This window comes from Dermacentor albipictus, chromosome 3 (genome assembly GCF_038994185.2).
Source record: "Dermacentor albipictus isolate Rhodes 1998 colony chromosome 3, USDA_Dalb.pri_finalv2, whole genome shotgun sequence".
Classification (NCBI taxonomy): domain Eukaryota; kingdom Metazoa; phylum Arthropoda; class Arachnida; order Ixodida; family Ixodidae; genus Dermacentor; species Dermacentor albipictus.
The window spans coordinates 38,351,425-38,376,971 of NC_091823.1; the positions used below are offsets into that span (position 1 = coordinate 38,351,425).

Below are 25,547 nucleotides of genomic sequence, written 5' to 3' on the forward strand. Positions count from 1 at the left end.
TTTTTTTACACAGAAAGGGGCCGCAGAGCTATCCGAATTATTGGGCAACTGGAAAAAGTAAATTTGAAAAAAGAATAGAAGAATTAATTTTGATGAATTTGGGAGTCGGCGACGAATGATACGGTTTCATGCCACATTCCTAAAAGAAAATTACACCCTTTGGGCCTTATCTTGTATCACCATGATAATCGTCGTCTGTCTTGTCCGTATATTTGTGTTCTTTTTCTAGACCCTACTATAACAAATGTCTCGCCCCAATTTCCTACTCTACCACTGCGAGCCCAGTACTTCCAAGTCACGAACGGCTTGCGCATTATCAGCATGACATAGCATTCCCAACAGGAAAATAGCGAGCACCGAGTTTTCAAGAAACACAAGCAAGGCAAATGACGATTATTGTTGTGGGACAAATATACACCCCAAAGGGTGCAACTGTTGTAAGAGTGTACGTCGACGATATCTTCACGTCGTCAGCGAAGCCCGCCAGGCTTTCGCGCGCAATCCTCCCAAACGGCTGATGACGTCGCCTGCACTGGGACGACGCTATCATGACGAGCGCCAGCAGCAGGGAGCGAATACTTCGTCTGCCTCTCGCTCCCAAGGGTCACTGAAACTTGAATCAGCTTCCAATACTAAACGCGTGGGATGACAGCTTACATTACACCACGCTGCCTCGGCCCGCCCATTCGTAGCACACGCGCCAGATTACGTCTAAAGCAGGGTGCGCGGCTGCGTATGCGCCCAGCCGCGCTTACAGCCATGCGCAGATACTGCCGAGACGCACGCTAGAAACCGTGACGCGGCCAAATTACCCCCCACTCCGCCCCCTCGTGCGCGCTTGATCGCGTTACAGCGGGCTCCCATCCCCCTCTTCGCCTTTGCTCGCGCGGGAAGGCGGCACCGTCTTTCTTGCTCTCACCTGCGCACACTTTCATTCACCCTAAAGCTCACAGTGCGCGGGGCACGATAGGATCTTATCGCACTTGGTCTTTATAGGGAACATGATGCGGCTCCACTTCGCCGGTCGCTCTTGTCGCGTGGCGCGCGATTGGGGATGCGCATTTGTAATCAGCCGCTTGTAATTCAATCATTTTGATAATCTGCGCCCGCGGCAGTCTCCATTTATTATTTCGGCATTCCTTTGCGGCGGCTGTGAAATTTCGTTATACAGCTACAACTCAATTTAACAAAGTGATGACCACGCTCGAATTATTTCGTTAAATCGGGAAGTTTTGAATTTGGAGTAAGGAATTTTTCGGCCCTTCGAAATCTAAGACTAACGTAGCGACACACAAAGGTTTCGCAGCTTTGTATTTGCCGCTAACACACGCCTGCGTGCGTAAAAAGTCCGCGAGGGGGGCCAAATACTGTAGGCCCCTTGGTTATTTGAAAGTAGCGACTCTCCTCTCCGCGGCGCTTTCCTCCTCGATTCTCGTCGCCCGCTGGCCGCGCGCGCTGCGCACGGGACGCTTTTTCTCCTGGGCTCCCGCGGACAGGCCGCAGCATTCTATAGGGGCGCGTTATTTTGGGCCAGTTGCGCGACCCAGTGGTGTTGAAAATTTTGAGATGCTGGTAACAGCACCGATAATGGTGAAGGCAACGTTTATGAGGAGGTTTTTTTCCCTAAAGCCTTATGAACGGGGTATACTGATGTAAAAGGAGCTTTGAGGCAAGTTATACACTCCAATTTTTCTGCCACATGACGAGATGCTTTACTTTGTGCATCTGATCTAGTATTGCTTGTGGCACATCCCTCTACATGTGGCTTACTAAGCGAAAGCCTTAGATCGCTGTTTCAAGGTCGTGTTGTGAGGTATAGAAAATATCGCATGATCCAAGGAAGGCCAGAAGTGAACCAAAGCATGCCCAGCCGTGTATAAGATATGGTTACTGATTAGCAAAGTTAATGATTGATTTTATTAATATGGATTAAGGTATGTTAAGGTAGATGAAGGTGGATTAGGGTGAAATACATTGCTGTGCTAAACATTATTACCTGCAGAATATTCTCTGCATTACATCATGAGCACAATCACGACCGATTGTTCAACCTTCGTAATTAAAGCACATTGAAACAGTGATTTCGGCTTGTGTTGAATCAAAGGAAAAACATTTCCGCACAGGATGAAACCGCAGAAAGATGGTTTTAAAACATCCGCTATTAAAACAGATTACTGACCTCCGCCTAGATGTCGATATCAACAAGCGTGCGCAATCATGTGAACACACCCTACATATTACCTGTATCCATGAGAAAACCAATAATAATCCTCGCCCACTCATGCATGTGTGGAAGTGCAGTTCAAAGCAAATTCTAAAAATTCAAGGTGTCCTTAGGCATCGCCCAAGATGTGAATGCGAATGCCTTGTAAAGCCTACTGTAATCCACCTCCATGAACCCTAATCCACCTTAATCTACACTAATCCTCCATCCACCCTAATTGGTCTTAATCCTCAACCTTAATTTGCTTTAATCCACACTATCTGACCTTAATCCTCCTTCACAAACCTTAATCTTTGTTCACGCACCTTAACTCTTCTTTATACACCCTAATAATCAGTCCTAATGCTCCTTCATTGCCCTAATCCACTTCAATCCTTGTTCGTGCACCTTAATCCTCCTGAATACACTTAATCCACCTTAATGGACCCTAGTCAACTTTAATCCTCCCAAATCCAGCTTAATCACTAATGAATTATTAACTACACTTATTGATCTCTTATACAGGGCCAGACATGTTTTGCGTCGCTTCTGGCCTCCGTGGGTCACGTGATATTTTCTGTTCACAATGGGATCTTGAAACAGATCTAAACGCATTTGCCTTAAAACAAAAAAAAAATTGCAATATGGACTAGCTAGTGTTGATCACTTTTGCTTTCATTGCATGACTGACGCACACATTGACGTAAGCTGAAAATAATAGCTCCTCTACAAGCCGCTAATTAAATTTTTAGTAAAACAGGCAATGGATCCTAACAATCGCGAACAGTGCGATCGAGAGGGGATGCATTAGGGAAGCATTAGGGATGCTTTGATACGAGCAATAAGAAAGACGCCTTACCTTACAAACAACACTATTCTTAGTCGGAACAAAGTTCTTTTAGCCAATGGTATGAAGCCACTGCTTCCTGCGCAAGGCTTTCCTGGTGCTATCATAAAAACTGCATAATCATCTTCAGGCTTCCTGCTGCACTTATATGTGCAACAGCACGGTATAGCGCTAGCACAAAGAGCAGGAAACACAGCATACAATGTTCGCTATGCAGAGCTAAAGCGCCGAGCTGAGGAGGAAAATGGCGCAAGGCAACGGCAGGGAGACCAATCGTTATGCAAAAGAGTGGGCGCAAGACCGCTTACCACAGGGGGGGGGGGGGGTATAAAAAGCAAGGGGTGAGGAGGCCACGCGGCGGCGGCAGAGTTCCCCCTCTCCCCAAAGAGTGGTGGTACTTTCAAATTATCAAGGGACTACTATTGCCACCTCTGGCGCCATCTGGTACGTAAGAATGCTAGCGACTGCTGAGTCCGTTGTTCCGTGCATGGGCACAGTGCGCAGCCTCGTCAATATAAAGCTGGGCCGCGACTACGGTGCCTAGATGTTCTAACGCAGAGTGCACGCTCGAAGAAAAACCTATCTGCGTCAAAATTAGAAAGAAACTAATTTCATTCCAAACTCATTTGTTTCTGGAAAAGCTTCCGTAAATCAGGTTTAATGCAAGCTAGTTTCGTTAATTTGGGTTGATGATAACACTAAACCTTATGGGTAGTGGCTGGGAAATGGAAATTTCTTTGTTAGATTGAGAACTTCGTAAAATATCGGGTTTTGTTAGAGTTTTAACTGTATTAAAATTGCATGCAAACACTCGTCGTTATACTGACGTTCTAAATACATGGTGTTCTATGGACAAGCAGTAACAATAAGTTAAATACATCATTATATGAAGCATTTAGTTCTATTAAAGATAGTTATATCGAGATTTAACTGTAATACGCCCCACGTAGTCAAATTTGCTTATTATTGCTGACTGGTGCTCGTATGGCACAGGAGGAAAGTGACAGTGCGACACCTGTCTTGGTGGCATGTGCACATTTCCCATAAGCGTTTGTGCGGTTGTTGTTCGTGCCCGTGTGTTGGAGAAAGGTATATATTGCAGCACCCTGTAGCAATTTTCATAGCAAACCCTATGGTTGACGCAGGACACAGGTAATCCGAAATCTGGTGTGCAGTGAACTTAGACATGATTACAGTAATACAGTGACATAGACAGTAACAACCCCTTTTCAACTTCACCTGAGTAAAGCCCATACATCAACACTACCGGAATTTCAGAGCTGCTCACTGGGAGTGCATTTTGTGCTCCAAGTTGAAAAACACAATGCCATTAGTTCACCTACCAGCAGAACAGAGAGTTGAAGAAGAGTAAACTTGCGGAAAAACGTGTGAGAGATAATTTATTCGCATGCTTGCAAAACAAATCGCTCACCTTCAAGCAACAGTTTTCTCAACATATTTTCTTGCATGTCTGCACAACTAGCTGAAGGGTTCTGATATTTTCGTCTGACGGGTAATCCATTCCGTTACTGATCTATAGTGGCACAGATTGAAGCAATATATTGTTTTACAATATGAAACTTCATTATCTTTAAATTAAAATCATTGTTTTAACTGTTTTTCGTGTTTACTGATTTTACCATTGCTTATCGAATCAATTTTAATTAGGGTGCCTGAAACAAATAAAAAAAATTCACTCCCACTTCCCTCAAAACTAACAATAACCACACAACAGCATTTATAAAAATGTTTTGCTTCACGAAATTAGTAAGTGAACCACAAAACAATTCCATTACGAGCATATTGTGAGCACTAGCTCTGCCTTTCAACTACATCAGATTAAAATTCATGCCACAGATTGCAAAATGGTTTCTGAACATGGACGATGGCATTGCAAACCACACTGTGGACGACCACTACACTTCACAAGGACAAGGTGTTGGGCCGAAATTCTGTTCACCCAGCTGTAGACAAAACAAGAACAGCGTGGAAACAGTGAATACTGCCGAAGCGTACGCTTGCCATTTAAATGCTTCAAGATAAAAAAGTTTAAAATGTCGGACTTTTTTGAGTGGCCATGACGGTGATCATGTAACACACTACTTAACAAAAATATTCGTGCTAAGACGAGACAACATGATCCTGCTTCTTTCCCTCTATTTCAGAGACACGAAACATCATGGCACCCTCTGTTGCATTTCTTTCCTTCCCACTAAGTTCTGTCACATTTCCAGTGGTGAGAACATAACTTGCGCATCAACAAGGAAACCTTAAGGATTTAAATTAGGTAAAAAAAGAAATAAGAAACCATCCCAATAAAAAGATTACCTGGGCCTTTCATAAATATGCGTGGCTATGCCTCTTACCCACCCAGGTGAATGCATCAGCACCAGCGAGCTATGTGTGGCTGTTATACAAAAAGTGCAACAAAAAGTTTGCAAGAACAATGGTCTCCTTAAGTCTCGCACCTTGCGTATCGTTAGCCATGCTCAACCTACACTCACCATTCTCTCTTCCGTGACAAGTCTTTCACACCACTTGCAGCCAACAACAACTCGTGCCGTTGTGCGCTGCAAACTCTCGTCGTGGTGCGCTGCAATGCGACACCCACATCGGCGTGAGAGGCAATCGGGGTGTGCTCTTAATTTCAACTGCATGCTAATTACAGTCACAGTCACTGCTGCTGTAAGCCAAAACAAAGAACGGTCCCTTTGGCCACTTCAGAAATCACAACTGCCATACAGCAATGATGCTGGTGGCAGGCAGTCCCTACGAGTCTTTTTTTCACTTTCTTCTTGTCATCTTGAGCGCTCATCAGCCGGCTGAGATGGGGACAATGGGCAGGTGTCTTGAGTTTGCACTTGTGTGATCCCACGGCGATCATAGAATCTGGAACAACTTCTTCAGTTCTACCATGAGCTGCCAGTCCGTTTTGACGAGGTCATCTCTAAAGTACTCCTTGCAGGCGTCTATTGATGCACGTGATATCTGCACAGGCATTAAACAGAAAGACAAAAACTCACTGACAAACCTTCATGCAATAGAGCCTTGGTTTCCCTCCTACCTATTCTGTCATGTACACAAGTGAAGGAACTACATGGACCTCCTACTTAATGTAACATTTGTGAAAGTGGTACTAAGAGATAACCATCTGAGTGAAAGAAACTTAGTGCCATCTCTCACTGCTATGCCAAAACAAAATGTGAGCTTTATTTCGCAGTAAAAGTGACAGACAGTGCCACCATTCCGTATAATTACCGTATGAACTCTCGTAATGAATGCACTCATGAAATAAACGTACCCACAGCATTGCTATTGAAATTTGGATTTTTGTATTCTCCCTCATGATAATTGTACCCCCAACTTTGGTCCAGTGCAGTCCCACGATCAAATGGCTATGCTGTAGCCTTTCGGGGAGACTAGAATCTTTTACTCTTGCACATAGGTTTAGAGCAAGGGCACTTAACCTAGATGCCTGTCACTGTGTTAAAAATAATAGTGCCACATGAGAACAGCCAAAATCAAATAAACGAAATTGTACATTTAACACACGTGGACTGCATCCAAAGGGCAGCACAGCAGCAGGGGTGGTGGGTTTGATGATGGAGAAGCTGACAGAGAAGCCATGACAAGAGAAGGCCGATGGCAAGCATGCGGAAAGCATGACTGTGATGACACTCAGGCTGCTCTTTCCGCATGCTTGCGGCCAGTGCCTGTGCAAAGGCACCTCACTGACTCGAGAAAGCAGAAAGCTTGCAGCTGCTCTCTGCAGCAGCAAATTTAACACTTTAATCTGCTGTGACAGGAGAGTGCGCATAGAACAGGTCAAGTGGATAAGGGGCAGCTAAGGGGTCGGCATGGTGGGCATAGTGGGGCATAGTGATGAATTTGAGAGTCTGTTACTGGCCTTTTAGCCCGTATTTAGTTTTGCCATGTGCCATGGTCCCACCGAACGGCTATAATTCGAGTTATACGCCTGCTGCGGGTCAGGGAACTTGACTGCTAACAAAACAGAAAAGCTGATCACACACCGATAAACTTCGACCTGCCGATGAGCAGGACAACTGAGAAAGAGAGGAACACAGCGTGCTTGTCAAAACAACAGGTGTCGAAAAGCAGCACTTTAAGGTGATGTTTGCAATAATGGCAGATGGCCAGAAGGGGCTGCGAAAACGGCTGCAGTGGAACCATGATGCGGATGAAGCGGCCAGTGATCTGGACGACAGGTCTGGTGATTCCGATGCAGAGTGGAGTGTAATAATAACGCTGCAACAGCTTACAAATGGTACATGTGTATTTTTACTGCAAAGGTGCATTTTTCAAATTAATGACATCTTACTTTTCAAATTTTGCTGTTTTGAAAATGTTCCCACAAAATTTATCTCCCGTTATAAGCATACCCCCCCCCCCCCCCTCCCAACTCTGGTTCAATGTTTCGTGGGGGGGAAGGGGGAAGAGAAAAGAAAAAAATATGGATGCACATTACGCGAGTATATATACAGTATATTAAGGGGGTTCCCTTTTATTTGAACTCCACTTTATATGACTAATCTTCTGGTGCCCTTGGAGTTTGAATTGGTGAGGGTTGACTGTAGTTATGTGTCTTGGTTCATAAAGTCAGACAAATAGGTGTGAAAACCATCCACCACCTAACATATTTTAATCGTGTAACCTGAAAAACCTAATATTTTGACGGCAACAATGAGTCAATATTTGCTGCAAATGCCGTAGTAAGCAGGAGATTGGCAACTGGGTGGTGAACTGCTTTGAAATATATGGTGCTGCATGTGTTGCCCACGGTACGACTGGTGTGGTACTGCTTAAAAGACTGATTTTAAGTGAATGTGGCATGGCAGGCATAGCATTAAGTGCGCTAGAAATTCTGCAAAGAGCTCTGGAACAAAGCAATCACTTGTTCAGTTGTCAAGAAGGCAGTTGAATATGAATTTGAACAAATGAATGGAAATGAACACTCATTTTGCCACTGGGCTGCCAAATATGATCAAGCCAGGAAAATGTTATGCAGAAATGTCTATCGCGGCAATACAGCCAAAGAGAGAAAGAATGAGTTGGACGAATGCGGTCTAGGTGTGCTGCCCTCCATCATTCGAATTTAGTTTTAACCAACTGAAAGAGTTATGTCGCAGACACAAGGAGACGGTAAGCAGGCGGCAGAGTGCACATGAACACATTCTCAATAGCGTTCACCCTTCAGCGTTCATGGCCTTTGCATTGTTGCGAGCATCAGCTAAGAAGTATAGTCATGCATAAAAGTGCTTAGTTACCTTGCTAACAAGGAAGTCGGTGTGATCAAAGTGTCGCCCATACATCTTCGGTGCCTCTCCACCAAGAGGCTCAATTTTGATGCACACTTCTTGGCCTTTACGCGCAGACTCGATAGTCTTGTGGTTCACTTCGATAGTGGTCACTATGCCGATATCCAGGAACTGCAATGACAGAGATATCATCGTTCAGACATCTTTCCCATCTTCCAAAATCTTTCTCTATAGCACACACAGAAATGCATTCACCTGCGGAAAAACGTGCATAATCAGCATGGGTTCATTTCATTTCATTTTCTTTTTATTTCTACTCTTGCCATACAACTTATCAGACACTGACTGAACCCATAGCCAGAGGCTAGTGTGGGGTTCAGGATGAAGACACTAGCACAGTATTACTATATGCAGAATGTAGGGCCCACAGAACAATTTTCCATGACCATGCCACAATGACCCATTTGGTCAGAGTCTCGAATTTTCTTTTTCTTTGCTTTTCTTTTTTTTTCAAACAAAGCTTGTACTGGCTTACAAGTTTCGGTGACGGTCTGCTCACGCAAAAACCCAGTTGCTCCCAGAGCGTAGCAGCTGCGGGAAAGGGCGGTTTGACGAGCTGACAGTTGTGCTGGCACCAGAGTGTGAGCCATTAGCAAGGATTCCAGGTGCATAGTTAGGCATGCGCTTATCCCATGCGCTTATGCCATACGCGTGACCAATCAGAGCCGTTTCACTTCTGCCAGGAAGGGAAAGGGCACGAAAGGGTATCGCGCGCGCTGCAATGGCTTCGTTTCCGTTCAGTTCATTCTCGGAAAACGGATGTGACGTCCAGGGGTGCGCATTCCCCCGAGGAAATGGCAGCGATCTGACAAGCGGCGGCGAGAACTCACCCGTGAAAGGACTCGCCGTTGGCGTGCCAGTCCACCTGTTAAGACCTAAATATAGTCCAACATAGCGTGAACGAGTGCACACATTACATCACGTTGGCGAGAACAACATCGTCTATAGTTTGACCGATGGTTCGACGTATTGGCATTGCAAACGTAAACTGATGCGGCCAATGCACTCCAACATGCCTGGTGTCTAACGACGCTTGCCTGCATGCCAATAACGTCGAACTATAAACGCGCCTTTAGAGCCACCAGAGCCCATGCAATCTGACAGCAACAAGAAGAAGAGCCATAGCTGAGGGAGTGGGAGGCCAAAGCAATCCGGCACCATTAACTGTGGTTTACATAAAAGACCCCTTACCAGGTCTGGCCATTTGGAGCTGACAAGTGCAGAGCGTACAGCGTACGATAGCGATCGTGTCTGCAAAGATTTCACCACTACGCGCTGTGGAAAGATCTGAAATTTCAAACCAAATGTTTGCGCTCTACTGGCGGTCGCCACGCTCCAAGCTGGAGGATGATGTATGCGTGCTAGTGTGCCTACGTACACGTTTGTGCTGTGACCTCGCTCGTGGTGACACATTACTTTGAGAATTATTCAAGGCAACATCTGTTATTTGTGTAATATGTTGCTTGAATAGATGAATTAAAGCTTAGGGAAATAATAAGACACACAAACCAGATGTCTGCATGTTTTTTGTTTTACTTTGCACTGCAGCAGGAGAGATGTACTTCCGTTTTGTCTACTTGTTCCCACATCGTGCACTCGCGCTTGCAGACACCAAAACTATGTCATTTTCTACCGTGTTGCAACGTGCAACACGTTAACATGCGTAATGCTGCCAGCAGAAAAAGCGAGGAGAAAAAAAGGGGAAAGAGAAGAAGAAAAAGAAGGCAGGGCACGAGACGTATGCGTCATGCGATCCTCAAGCTCGGGTATGGGAGAAGGCAGGAAAGGAATTTCGCTTGCGGAGGTTAGACGGGGCAAGTGGAGAGAGCATCTATGATTTCAGTGAAGTTCACCTCCTGAAATTATCGAAACATGGCACTGAAATATTTCCATCTCCGCTGTTAATGAGCCAATTTGAAAATTTATTTGCGGTAGAATGCTCCCCAGAGGATACGTAACAACTTTCAGCGTACAACCGAAGTTTGCTGTGTGGCCTGGTGAGAGGCCCTTTAACCATGACGAAAGTCGGTGCACGCAGGACAAGCTTCACTACACCAATTTTCCGGTAGGGTAAGAGTTCGTAATGTTTTTTTCTTCTGTGACTGCCAGGTGTTGTTTTATCACATGGGGAAATGTTAGAAAGAAATCGGATGTAGAAGTTGAGGAAATCGCACTATTCTAGTGCAGTGTCGACGAAAATCGGGCAGTAGATTGGGCTTTGAGGTGCCATCGCATCTTGGATTCTACCCCGATGCAATACAACGCCACCATCTTGGAAAATAAAACATTGTTAACTTGATTTCTACGGGAGCGAAAAAAAAAAAAGTAACTAACTGAATGCCGAATTATTAAGGGTATAAAGAAAACAATACTAAACAAATGCTTACTACACCAACACGTTTGTATTTACTAAATCAATAAGCAAATCCTGTTTCTATTTCGCATAAAAGAAGTGCGAAAGCTGCTGTTCTCATCAGCTCGTGACTGATTAGCGCTCACAGTGGTGAAGGACTCGCGACTTCCTTCACAATGCGGCCACGGCGCTGGTCTTTGTCTGAGACAGCCTTTTCACTACTGTGTGCGCATCGCGATTAGAGAGTTTTAAAATAGGGGCCCCAATAGTTTGGGGCCCCAAAGAGCTTTGCGGGTGTTAGCGTTGGGGCACGTAGGAGTGAAGAGTTTTAGAAGAGGGTTTTACAATTGCGAATAGCGTCTTGCGCTGACAGTGCCACTACGGCGTCAAAGAAAAGCTATTAGAAATAATTAAATAAAATATACCATTTTATGATAGGAATAATAATTTTGACTTTAGTGTATTCGCATTTAATTACAATTTAGAGGTTATTCTGTAAGCAGAAAACAATTAGTTGCACTTAGTTTTGAGCAAACTTTACTAGCCTTCACCAGCCAAACTTAGCCGTGCTAGGCCTACGAGCCATAAAATCCACAATCGTATTCAAAATCAGTGGCGTCTAATGAGTCAATCTTCACAACACACGCTAGTTGAGAGAAAGCGATAACCGCAGTCACTTCTCCTAGCTTGCGAACTTCACGCGTTACCGCAAATCGAACCCAGTTTGGTGCTAGGTTAGAGCCGTCGCTTCGATGGGTGCCACCATGTTTGCCGATGCAAAACTTTTGGGGCCGCTATTTGGGCTCCCGCTAAATCGGTGAAATAGCGTTCCCAACGCAAAACCCAAATGCAGTTTGCGTCTTGCGCATGCGCAGTGGCTTCAACGCTATTTTTTGGGGCCCGTATTCTAAAACTCTCTATTATTTTTTCGCCAGTGAGCTGGTCGCCAACAGATCGTCCATCCATTGCGATGCAGTCAGAGCTTTCATCCTTGCAGCTTTGCACTGAGTAAAAATGAAACTACTATTTGCTACAACCGCTGCGGACAAAACCGTGGCCGCTGTCGACACAATCATGTACCTTCGAGTGCCTTCAGAACCTTGTGGTTCTGAAGGCACGCGGCCGACATACGCACTGAGTCAAAACGAAACTATTTGCAGCAATAACTGCGGATGAAACTGCAACCACTATCGACACGTTCACATATGGCGACTACCATGGAGGAAGGAAAAACTTAGGAGAGACCTGGGCGTCACTCTCTGTGAAGCTCAGTGGTGCCGGAAGCTGGCGTTACTCCACCATCTTGCCGGCGCTGATACTTCTCTTTCGTAAACAGAGTTGCCAAATTTGGCTACTTTGCACCAACTTGGCTACTTTCAAAATAGCTTGGCTATTGTAAAAATTATATAGAAATATGTGTAGCTCATGTCATTCAGAAGCTTTAGCAAATATTGAGGCCATTGTATGACCACGGCACTTCAAATCTTTTTAAGTTGGTCCATCATCATCGTCAATCTGACGCAGGTGCTTTTATTTCATGCAAAGGCTTTTGCACTAGTGACGTTACAGTGTGTTCCATGGCGCATCTTGCAGAGGAAGCAGTGAAGCAGCTTGTCTTGCCGATATCAAACGCAAAAGCTAAGTGATTTTTCCCAGTTACAACCTTGACTTAAACTGACCTTAGAAACAGAATGTTGATAATCTCCTAGTCTCTAAGGATAAAGTTCGCACTGCGACTGAGGAACTTGACCAGCTCCAGATTTGATATCCCTCCAGAAATGATTTCCAAACTCAAACATTTACACATGAAATGCAGCTGTTATTCTGATTGTGTGATAATTTTCTAGCGCGTGGTTAATATTCTAGTCACATAACATGCTAATCCAAGCGGTGTTAGCTTTAGTCATTTATACACATTCTATAATGTGTTTTTATGTTCCTATATTTACTAAAGGCAGCTTTTAAGTGCTGTGATAATGTCTTTACAGAAATACAATAAAACCAAAAGAAACGTTTTTCCATAATGCGGCTACTTTTCACATTTCGGACCTGGCAACCCTGCCGGCCTGTGCGGACATACGCATGCCATAGTGATCCGAGCAACAGATGCAATCGCGGTGTATAATGAACATAATATAATGTATAATGTTCATAATGAACTCGGCAAGTTAGACTGTTAGAGTTATGTTAGAGTTATTGAGTTATATATATATACTAATATAAAGAAGGTTGAGAGAGACAGAGAGAGAGGAAAAGTTGTGTTCCCAAGCCAATTTAATTTGGCTGATTATCAGGTGTGTGAATACCGCATCGTAGATTGCAAATAGAATTAAAAAAAAGCAGCCGTATATTGAATAGAATATTGAATAGCAGAAAATTTAAGAAAAACGTTTACGCTTCCAAATTCTGCGCAAAAAGTCAGTGCCCTTCCACTGTGTGAAGAAGGATGACCAGTGAATCTGTGTATGTGGGCCCCTTAATGGCGAACTGCACGCACCTGCACGCCGGGTCGGCCTGGCATTTCACTGTCTTTAGGATCGGCACACGTATGGGGCGTGCTTCACGACTGCTTCACCTCCGCCAGGGGTCAGCCCAGCATTGCACTATCTTTGGGACTGGCTTATGTATGGGGTCTTTTGTGTCTACACATGGATACGATCCTGAGGCAACTAGGCCTTAACAGCTTCACAGTAATATGGTGTAAAATTGGTTATGTCCTTGTGTTTCTTAATTAATTAACGAAGACGACGAACGCGAGAGCAGTGGGACGAGCCAACGAGCCAGCTGTGGAAGACGACGCAACAGCCAATCCTGATGACAATAGTTTAGTGTTAACGAATGGACAGGATCCAGGGGTAAGTACCACTTAACAGCTTCGCTGTAAAACACAGTGCTGTGCATGCTCAGGAGGCTAATCACATTACTTAACAAGAATCTTGCTAGCTATCAGTAACTTGGGTAAAGTCGACTGATATTTAGCAGTACCATGTGAGTGTTGACTGGCTAGTTGGTCAGTGCCTTCTACGGACCTTGCTGATCTCTTGCTTTTGCTGATATCATTGCTTCACACCGTTAGAAGGAGCTGACTGGCTGGAGACCGCTTGCATGGTACTGTTAAATAATTTGCTAACTGTACCTATGAATTGAGACAGGTAGTATGCTCTGCTCTTATTAAAGGGAACACCAGATTAGTATGCTAGCACTGATAACAACTCAGTTTATATATGAAGGCCTGGAAAAAATGTTTATCAATAGAATGTCTGTCGTATAGAATCAAGTGCTTTTCCATCTAAAGCTGAAGAAATAGTGAAGTTGTCATAAATATAAAGGGGGATTTTGGTTTAATAGTGGGCCATACGCTGCTTAATAGTAACCTTCTATTGCTTAGAAAGTATTGCTTTCCAGTTTTCTCCCAGAAAACAAGAGTTTTTTTTTTTCATCTTTATAGCACGTGATTTCTGTGGGTTACTGTAAGCTCATTAAGGCCAATCTGCAGGACAGACAAAAAGCAGGGAATGCAAGTCATGTCACTTGGCACCACTCTGCCTGGCCGTCGGTGACGACGGTGTAGAATATTAAAATTAGGAGGTCCACGGCAAGGAGGTCCAGGCTGCGCGGCCCTTATCTTGAAAGCTATCTGCAATGGAGACAGAGTCTATGCATCTATGCACACCGTGCTGTGTTCTTGTTGCTAAGTCTGCGTTAAAGCGAGAGGCCACACAAAGGCCAATTCACTCGCTCCCACTACCGAACTTCCTCACTCCAGTGTTTTGATAAGAGTTTCACAGTCACTGAGTGAAACGCGTTCATGTTTGCTTGTGCAGGCGTGACACCATGCTTGTTAATTTAGTTAGTAAGCGAATGTTTAAGTTTATACGGCTGATAAAACTACTATCTTACTTTTCGTATATGTCTGCTAATTCGCCATTGTAAACTAAGCTTCACCTTTCGGGCGAAACTGCGACTTTCTTTTATTTATTGCAACTTTAGTGCATTGGGAGTAAATCTGTTTATTTTCCATATGAGAGAAAGTGGAGATTCTGTATGAAAAAATGAGATGCATGTCTTTTTTTAGGTCATGGCAAACGGGTGTGCTTTACAATCGACGGTGTCTTTTCTTTCTTTCTTTCTTCTTTTTTTTGGGGTCACAGGAAACGGGTGCGCGATATAGGCAGCCGTAAACATGCAGCAGTCATCCAATGCGCTGGCTTTCACTGGTGAGGCAGTTTGGCACCTTTATGAGTATTTGCACACCCCTACCGATTATGACGACAAACATGGTACTCACTTCCTTGGAGGGGACACAGAGTGGCGTGCCCTCCTTGACGATGCCAGCTTCGACGGACACACCGACAACGATGGGGTCACGGGAGTTGAACACAAACTGGGGCAGAATGCGCAGTCGGCAGGGGAACACGGCTACGGACTTGAACTCCTCGCGTTTCTTCTGGCGCAGCTCCTCCCTGTGGGCAGTGAACTTGTCGAACAAGTGGTAAATGATGTCAGCCTGGAAAATCTTCACCCCAAGCGAGTCGGCCAGCTCTTGCGCGTCCCGTTCTATCTTCACGTCAAAGGCCAAGATCACAGCATACCTGGGCAGCAAGGCAAGCATTCACACGTGGTCAGACAGGGAACGAGAGTGAACGTGCTGTGTAGTAAAACTAATTAGTTTGAAGTATATCTAGGCATCAAGACATATCAGATGTAAGCAGTGCAGGGACTTTCTCTTTTTTCTAGTCTTTCACAAAGAAACATTTTCTTTAAACACAAATAGACTTACTGAGTGTCATGTTCCAACATGATAGAAGCCTTCATGACATCCTTTTTGACAACAGGACCTATCCTGATGCCAGAATACTGCAAAGAAATAATAAATGTAAAATGCAACGTTAGAAATAAAGTGCCAAGGTGGTGCACACTCCCTCAATTCAAACAAGTATACTCACTGGAATTTTAGAAACCCTAAGAAACTCGAGTAAAGCTTCTAAAGAACCTAGTGTTGATGCCTGGACGTAGACACCTCGCTCGGCCAGCTTGAAGCCACTCATCACCTCCTTCAATGCACGAGCAACTTCTTCCTAAAAAGATGTAGAAAAAGAAAAGCGGGGAGGGGGAGGGGGTAGATCAGGAGTGGAGAGAAAAGGGAGGGGGAGATCACTATGTTAGTCAATAAAATACACTGAATGCTGAAGCTACATGTCCTTTAAGAATCCTTAACACACCTCAATGCAAATATGAGAGTGAAGAATATAATTAAAAAGGGGGCAAGGATCTTCCTTAGGTGCTTTGGAAACAACCTGGTAACTCAGGGTCATTTCCTGCACATGCGAGTTTAGAGTGAGTATAAAGCAAATCTTTTAAAATGCACACAGAAACGCACTCTTCTGTGCAGAGTGTGTGTACATTTCTAGCAGCTGTACCTGTTGCACTCTGGCAGGTGAGCAAGCGAGTGTGCGAACTGGGTTAAGGGAGGAAGTGGGTACAGTTGAACCTCGCCATAACGAAATCAGCAGGGAACGCGAAAACATTCACTTTCGCGAGAGTTTCGTTGTTGTAAAATGAGATAGCCCAGATAGATAATGTGTGGCAAAACAAAACTTTACTGTCAAAATTCCATTAGCCTACTTTGGCAAGCTTGCGAGGATGTAGTTGCCGATAGTACACAGCTTGCCACATGCGTCAATCAGCAGTAGCAGCACTGCTGTTGAGCAGCATTCTCGGTCAACTGCTTTGCAATATTTTGCAATATTTTGCATAACTCGGCACCGGACGCACAGCAACAGTGCTCCACCTATGCAGCAGCATTTCTCCAGCGCACACTGTCACCCATACGCGCAGGCCCGTCCGGTGCAGAGTGCAGAAGTGATCATATCTCGTATACCTGAAGGCAGTCGATAGAGATTACGGCCCCTTCGCACAAATCTACGTCCGACGCTGAATCCGCACGCGATACTTGTCGGGTGGAACTAAAACCAGCGTTCTTGAAGCAAGGAATGCTTAGTCCCGGACGATCGTTCAATCACGGCCAAATGCGTGGCACTCTGTGCTACGACTGCCATCACAAGCGCCATAAACAATTCTACATCGGGAGGACGTGGATTTCCTTGTTGTTGCTGCATTTTTCTCGCTGAGGTGCACATTACGCACTGCACTAGGTGAGCAAAAACTATTGTCACATGTCGGTAGCCATATGCTGCCACTTCAAACGGGCGATCAACAAACAAGGTGGTGGCCATGATGTGTTTCTGGCTTGATCGCTTCCGGCGCTGGGTTGTTTTTTAAGCAAGAATGCGGTGCCCATGCAATTGTGACGTGGTGGTATTTTACGCAATTTTAGTGCAAAGCAATAGCATTTGAGCACATTTCTGAGCCTGCTAGCCTTGCACAAGTAAGCAATATGCAGGGTTACGTTCCAGCAAATTTCAGTGATGTGGGAGTGTAGCACAGTGACATATTGTTGTCGAGAGGTACGAAATGCATTGAATCCTATGGCCGTTCACCGGGGACATGAAAATATTGCATTGTCGTGGGATTTCGTTATCGTGGGTTGCAACTGTATTAGGGAAAATTTTTAAATTTTTTCGAGATATGGTACTCAAAGCTTATACATGTATGTACTGTTGTGTTCTTATTTTGCATCTGCAGTCCATTTTTGTTTACCTCCTCTGGTTCAAATTCAATGTGGGCTACCTTTACATACCTTTTGCAAAGATTTGCAAAACGTCAGTTCCTGCAATTTCAATTAACAGGGTATCCATTGCTTTTGTATGATTCAAGGAATGTCATAAGACAAACCTTATTGCTCTGCCTTACCTAGAAAAAGAATGATGGGAGTTCAAAGTTAAGCACCAGAAGTGAGTGAGTGAAAACTTCATTCAAGAGGTAAGAGGTTGCAGTTGGGCATGCTAGGTGGCGAGGAGTCCTTCGCAGGGTGTCTACCAAGTTGACATTTCCAAATCCACTGAGTTTTCCAGGTTTTCCCTGAATGCTTTGGTAAAATTGCCTGAGTGACTCAGAACTATGTTTTATATCAAGACGGGCTGAAACAATGTCGCTCGATGCTGTCACTCTCTAGTAAGCATGTTAAAAATAATAAAACAACTTAATCCAGTTTCAATAGTAAGGAATAGTGTTTATATTATTCAAAAAGAAAACAGAAGGGAGAGGTTAGTAAAATGCACTATGGTTCAAATAGCTTCGAAAAAAAGGGTAAAGCCCATTGCAAATTGAGTTGAAAATTTTCAAATATGAATAAAAAGTGATGCATGCAGAAGCAAATATTTTAAAATATGTGCTATTTCTATCAAGTCATAGCAAGCTCATTGGTATGAGGCCCGAACTTTGTTACAAGCAAGATTTCCTCTCAGCAGCTGGAAAGTCTACCTCAACTGTCCTGACATACTCTCAGCCTACGTGCAACACCTCAGTGTTGCCTTTCACTGCTTTAAAGAGTTTATTTTGGTTTGTATGAAGGACACCTGCATCTCGGCGTCAGCCAACACTTTGTTTTTTGAGCTCAAGCTCCTTCAGAGAGGCGGCGGCACACTTCCTTTCCCGTTCGTTCCTCAATGTGTCGGTCCTTTCTGTTCTCGTCCTCCTTCCGCTGCGCGTTCGCCCCACGAACCATTTAGTCACTAGTTACACTCATTACAATTCCTCCCTGTTACTCGAGCCAGATTCAGCACGACTTTCGTTCCGTTTCAATAATGTTACAGCTAATTTTTCCTTATAGAAGCACAAATTCCCTGAGTTTTCCCTGAGTATTTCCAGACTATTCAAAATCCCTGAGAACTCCCAGTTTTCCCGATTGGTAGACACCCTGCTTGGGCCCTGGCAGCCACCTCAGCCCTCTGGATGACCATGCCCGGAGGTCGGGGTTGGAGCTGTACAATGTGGCCTCCCACATCTCAGGATTAGATACTAGGGATCACCGAGGGGGTATCCTTAGGGCAAGCCCATAATTATAGGTATGTTCCGAAAGCAAGTTTCATCATTGTTTTTTAAAGAGAAGATGGTACACCAGGTTAAACAGACAATCACCATAAGAATCCTTGCCTGCTGTTGGTTCAACAATGGAAGGAGCGTCAGTGGAGGAGGAATGACATGCGCAGAGTGTCAAAGAAAAGAGAGTAGCAGCAGGCTGGCATGCCCGAGGTTATTCGAGCACAAATCACAGTGGCGGACAGGCATATGCTGACAACGTTGTCACCAATGGAAGTGAGATCGGGTATGAGTGGGCACGTGGGACTAGTGTGTCCATCATCCATGAACGCCTACCGATTGGGTATGCTAAAGAGGCTACGCCTCAAGCCTTGCATTGCAGGGCACCAAGTTTTGCCAGAGCGGTTTCTTCAAACTGGTACTGCGTTTAGAAGACTACGTTTGCTTCAAAATTTAGGCCAATACGGCTGGGTGCGGCTTAGTAGGAAAAAAAAAACATCATTATTTGTTTTGAAAACATATATACACTTGACAGGACACCTGCGCACGCCTCCCTCGCTGGGAATGAGGCGGCCCACGAATTAGCTCGAGGACTCGCATTCCGAGCTGGTGGGCTAGCCGAAGGCTTCACAGGGCGAGACCGCTTAGTGTGCTACAGAGAGATCACACAACACTACAGACTAGGGCGGGTTAAATATCCTCCGGCTGATGCATCCTTAAACAAGAGCCAGGCCTCCACTTGGCGTCGCCTGCAAACCAACTCGTTTCCAAGCCCGGTGTTGTGCAGCCTCTACTACCCGGGTCAGTACTCTAGCCAGTGTAAGCTATGTAAAGCCAGGGCTAATCTTAATCACATTCTGTGGGAATGCCCACAGGCTCCCTCTGAGGGAAAAATAACGTCTCTGGAACAATGGGAGACCTTATTACTCAGCTCCGATCCGGAGATTCAACTGAAGACCGTCCAACTGGCCGAAATCGCCGCTAGGGTCCAAGGACTCCTGGCCGTCGTCTAGGTGGGAAGACTTAAAGCCTTCCCTACATCTGTTGGACAAATAAAGTTGTACAATCCAAAATCCCATCCAATCTTCAAACTGATTGCACGCTATGACAGATGTCACAACGTCAGTGGTGACTATGTGAAAAATAGAGAAAAGTGTAAATTAATGAGATGCTAAGGTCAATTTTTTTTTTTTTTGGCAATAAAGTTTCCATGTGAAAATAAATTATGAAACTTACTTTCGGAACGTCTTTCGTTTATAAAACAGATCAGCTTTGTCCTGACAATAAGCACACTTGTTGGAGTAGATTTCAAAATAGAAGTGGGAAAGGCTATCTGGTTCAGACAGGTATTGATTTGGAGTTGCCTCCAAGCTATTTCTTGTTTTTTGGAGAGAGATTTATGCGCTGGTGGGTTGAAGGGCCGGTCTAGACGGTAGTGTTGCCTAGACCGGGTACTCTATCAACCAGCACATAAATCCCTCTCCAAGAAACCAGATAAACATTTTCGAGTTTCAAATTCAAAAGCTCACAACTTGTGTTCTAGGTAAAGCAGAGCAATAAGGTTGGGCATACAGCATTCCTTGCATCATACAGAAGCCATTGATACCTTATTTAGCAATGCCTATGGAGCAGATGTCTTGCAAATATCGGCAGAAAATAATTAAAGGAAGCATGCATAAAATCATACCTGACAACCTGAAGATTTGGAAACTTGTCAAGCTATCGCAGTGGGGGGGGGGGGGGGGGGGGGGGGCAGCACTTATTCTTACCTTTTCCGACAAGCTTAATTACGTTTTCACAACCGCAAGTGAAACCCATGTCTTGGAGAGTAAAGAGCGAAAACTCCACGGGGGTACAATTTATTTTTGCAACGATTTTGCTGCTGTTGCCGACTTTGCCTGCTTTAGAAACTTCTCTGTGTAGGCTTGCTCAAAGCAAGGACCACTATGGTGCCCCGTGACCATCGGTAGACTTTCTGTTGTTTTCTCACACACAGATGAGCAAAACTCAAGAGTTTCGTTCACAGAGATGAATATTCTATCACATTCAGCCCTGCTGTGGGGAATGGAGAGAATACTCAGCATAACCACTGAAATTCTGTGGAACCTGAGCAATCCGTCGACACTTCGAACGCTTCCTAATTGTGAACACTGCACGTTGCACCTTGGCTCATTCAATATGTCAGCTGGAACCTGATATGCTTGCAAGTTGGCAAACTTGACTTCAAGTGCGTCGATTGCTTCCTTCTTTTGATTCGCCACTCTGCTGGGGTAGGATAGCAGGGAATGTCATAATAAAATGATATACGCTGTTGAATGAAGCAGTTTCCAGAGCTTGTACTTGAGCAACTTCAGCCATCTTGAGATTGACGTCTTCTAGCGGGAATTTCTGGCGAATGCAATGGCATGCTGCTGTTACGTACAGCACAGAACTACTCTCTCTTTCAATGCAGCTCAGTGTCTCAACCACAGAGTGGGTTGCGCTGCCAATGACTATGTCTTCTTCACCTTTCTGGTTCTCCACAGCTATTAATGACATGCCCTGAAAATACCTGGGCGTACAAATCTAGTCAGCAGATCCTCGGAAAGTCGGTTCAAGAGGCTCCTCAGTACATGAATCTGAAGAGCCTGTGCACGAAGAAGGCAGTTTGTCTTCTCAAAAAGCGGTATAACATTCTGGAGAAAAAGACAGCACGCCCCGTTTAGCTCCAATGACAAAAAGTAAAACAGGCGCTCCTCACGGACCACGTGGCTGGCTTCCCCAGAATCCTTGGTATGAAGTTTCAGTTTTTTTGCTTGAGGTCCAGAATGAGCTCTCTTCCTCTTTTGCGAAAGTTCATTGCTGTCGGTGCCTTTTTTCCCCCGAGGCCTGCAGCAGTCTTGTGAGATGTATAGCAGACTTTGGGATCAGTGCCGGGTTCTTGGAGGTTTGTGAGGAAGCCTTCGGAATTAGGTATCACTCCAAAAACAAGCTCTGCTTGTTGCACTGCTTTGTTTCAGATTAAAAAAAGCTGAGTAGTGGTTTCCACTGGTCAAGCAGCCTCTTCAAACACTTTCCCAACGACAGCCAACGTGTCAGCGAATGCTTTAACATCTGTCTGACCTCGGCGCTGTGCATTTCTTGGAACTCTGCAAGTCGATCTTGTTGTTTCGAGCTTTTCTCTAGGTAAAACGTCAACCGAAGCCTCATCAACCTTTAGAGGCAGACATGAAGCTCCTTTTTGGGCGGCCAAGTTGATGAGATGGCACGGGAAACCATGCCCTATCAAACCTGGTTGAGCCTCTCTCAATACAGTAGAAACACTGTTTTTCTTGTCGATCATGACATTGGCATTGTCCGAACACATAGCCAACAGGCTTCCAGCAGGCAAATTTCGAGACTTCATCTAGTCCAGAACCAGATTTGCAATCTTATGACCCGTCGCTTCCCCTTGGATTGTCCCGAGGCAAAGAAGGCGGCTTTCGACTCCACTTGTTTCTTTAACGAAATATGTTGCAACAATAGGGTAAGGCTGCGTATCCCTATTGTTACTGCCATCCACAGCGATTGAAAATACTTGCCGTTTTAGGGCATCCAGCAAAGGAGTCTCCTCATTGGCAGCCATTTCCCAAACAACTGACGTCGTCTTTGTTCGTCCACGGGCGTAGCGTTTCGCTTCTTTGCACTTGGGGAGCATCTTCTGGAAAAGCGGTTCAGCATGATCGCTGACACCCAGCGGGATGTTGTGTTGAACTAAAAACGCCGTGAAGAGGCATTCTGCACGAATCACACAGAGGTCGTTGTCGCTGCGTACAAAACTTACTAGGCTTGGCTGGCTGTCCGCGGCTCCCACGTATCCCTGATGCTTTTTTGAAGCGATGTAGACCTTGATGTCAGACTTGCCGCCATGCGATATGTTCACATCACATGCACACTTGGTGCAAAATCTGAACTTCTCCCTTTTCTTCGACAGCACGAAGCATGGAAATTCTGCCGTGTACGATTTCAAAAACATTTAAAAGTACTGTCGGGGCTTCAAGCCTGCCATTGCACTGCAAAGCTGCTACAGGCTGGAGTCGCACTGCGTCTGTTACGGCAACCAGTCACACAAAAGGCGAGGTCAACACTGCAGTGACTGAAGCTGAGTGAAGTCCAAACCTGCGCGCCCGCGCGAACAAAGGTGACAGCATGCCAACAGGTTTGTGGAGGCGCTAGATGCGCTATCGAGCTTTAGATATGGATTCGTGATCCCTCCTAGTAGACGAAAGAAGTCACTGCTACCTTGCAGCTGCTGATGATGATACCACACATACATATTGCCCTATCGTGGCGGCATAAGGTACCAGGTGTAGTTATACTACATTTTCAAGTTTTTTTTTTTTCACAAATAATATGTTTTAAATAAAATTTCAAGCAAGATTTGTAAAATCATAGGACTGCTCGCAATTCATACATTTTACAGAAAATTCGGAAGAGTTGGCAGGTATGATAATATGGACCTCATATTTGAAATAAGCACATAGCATTACATACATGTAGAAGTTTTCAGCACCATACCTCGAAAAACCAAGATTCTAAACAGTTGTGGTTTAAGACCCACATCTGGCAATCATAAAGAGCCTGTATGAGTTGGTTAAGAGGAAGCTTTAGCTCAGGTGCTCCTATCTAAACACGTGTAAAAGGAGAGTTCATTTTTCTCGGCATCCACTGCTCCAAATTTGACAAGGTTTGTTGCACTTAAAAGAAAAACTTCAAATATAGTGACTGTTTGTTTCAAATTCTTTATTTAGGTTCTATTCTCTTTATTAAAAATTGGGAAAAATCACAAATTTTCAGAAAACAAAACTATTAAGTTTAAACCTCTATAACTCCGCAATGAAAATGATATCATAATTCTGTGAATTGCATTTCATAGTACATGTAAAGCGGACAAAATTGATATGTTGCACATGAATCTGAAAAAATTCAGTAATATGGAAATACAACTTCTGCAGAACCCTTGTACAGAACGTAACACATTCACGTGAGATACAAACTGACAAAGAATTTGTCTGCTTTGAATGATCTAATGGATGCTGTTTACAGAAGCGCAATACCTGTTCTTGATGCAGAGCTAGTAATTTGTAAACCTCTTGCTTCTATATTTTTCGAACTTTCAAATTTTTGTCTTCTAACAAAATTCAGGCTCCAGATGAAAATTCCGCTTCCAATAGTCACCAGAATTTAACTTTCCCTCTCAAATGCCACAAATTTCATTAAAATCCGTCCAAGGGTTATCTTAGAACAGCGCTTCTGCGTTTTACGTGCATTTGAATAGGCCGCATCAGAGTTGGGCCCGAGCTAAAGCTTCCTCTTAAGAGCAAAATTAAGCAACATTTAATCAGTAATGGCATAATGTAAAAGACTGTATTATTTCTGCTTTCACCATGCTATTCCTGTTATGACTAGCTAAAATACAACTGATAAACTTACACCCATTTCTTGTGGAACTGCCATGCTTATTATAGGTTAGTTTAACGGTACTGGCAATGGTAGCCATTCCAGAAGATATCCCTGCATGCAGGTATCTCCATACCTTGAGCACTTCAACTTCGTCAGGATGCTTGGCGACCAGGACCTGCAGGCCTGCGATGGCCTTGTCCAGATCTTTGGCAGCAATTTTCACTCCCTGGGCGCCCTTCACTTCCTTGTACTCTTGGTAGGGGTTCTTTACCCGCAACTCTTTCAGTGGCTGTGGCATAAGCAATGATCGGATGGGTGTCGTGAACGGGCCCTCATGGCCAGCAAGCACCATGGTGTCACCCTCGCGGAGGGTCCCATTCACCAGAATCACGTCGATCGTGGTGCCCAAGCCAGGGATGGCTTTTACCTGCAAAATATTTTGTCCTCAATGAGTCATAAAACTCCCAGAAAACTAAGTCATCCATGGTCGAAACAAAGATCAGATCAGAAAGATCCCACTAATGATCTAGCAACAAGTTAATCATTTCACTTGTACGTGAATAACAATTATGTCACCAGAGTAATGTTTACTGCAGAAGAAAGCCCTCTCCTAATTCTCTTGTGCCATTCTTTCACCAGTTTAGCCAACATTACATGAATGCATTGCAACACTTCAATGCCTTGGCAAGTAAAATCATAATTATGCCTGAAAGTCCAAGCACTGAAAGCCATAGCAAAGTATTAAGCAATTACATGAAGCAAGCTTTGCAGTTTTATTGGTCGTTTAAATTACGGCAAACATTGCACCCTGATGCGTGTCCTGCAGGACCATTAATAAAGTTTGATCCAATTTGCTAATTAGCATGATGTCATGCGTGCACAGACAAACATGAACAGATCTCATTTTATGACCATGGGCACTGGCTTTTGCCATGCTACTGGTAGCGAGCAGCGAACACTTATTATTGTCACTTGCTTCACTGTTTGTCCAAAACTTAGATTACACAACCTCCAACATTAGGTGGGCATGAAGCCACCAGCCACCTCAGCTCACCCTTAGGTGCCGCAACTGTCACAGATAACCTCCAACTTATGGCAGTCTGGGCCACAAATGTGCTCATCCGTGTGGGCAGCCATGAGCAGCCACGGCCAAGCCAGCGGAGGCCTTCTCCCCACTGGCCGGGTTAGGGGGGAACGTGCGTGTGCCGGTGTGCTACCTTTGGGTGCAGCCATGCTACCTACCGCCAGTGTGTGCTTGATCATGTGACTGCCAACAATGAGCACACAGAAAGACTGCATGCATCATCATTGCACGTGGGCTTTATACAGAACATCACGCTAACAGCGACGGTGCGAATTTGGCTGGAGTGTCCATATAATGGCTGCCGCAATAAACCTTTTCATCATCACCCTCATCTTATAACCTCTTTATAACCTTTTTTAGAG

At 44.6% G+C, this 25,547-nt stretch overlaps 1 protein-coding gene across 1 annotated transcript in view; it reads right to left on the bottom strand.

Moving 5' to 3' along the window:
• Positions 1-4,433: 4,433 nt before the first annotated feature.
• The window catches only part of eIF5B (eukaryotic translation initiation factor 5B), a 51,645-nt gene continuing 30,531 nt past the window's right edge, over positions 4,434-25,547 (bottom strand). Inside the window, exons 16-21 of the mRNA XM_065446955.1 lie at positions 24,235-24,528; positions 15,686-15,817; positions 15,520-15,596; positions 15,028-15,331; positions 8,336-8,497; positions 4,434-6,038 (exon numbers count right to left, since the gene is read on the bottom strand). Of these exons, the coding sequence (XP_065303027.1) occupies positions 5,931-6,038; positions 8,336-8,497; positions 15,028-15,331; positions 15,520-15,596; positions 15,686-15,817; positions 24,235-24,528 (1,077 nt within the window). The 3' untranslated portion in view covers positions 4,434-5,930. The remainder of the gene's footprint in view (positions 6,039-8,335; positions 8,498-15,027; positions 15,332-15,519; positions 15,597-15,685; positions 15,818-24,234; positions 24,529-25,547) is intronic.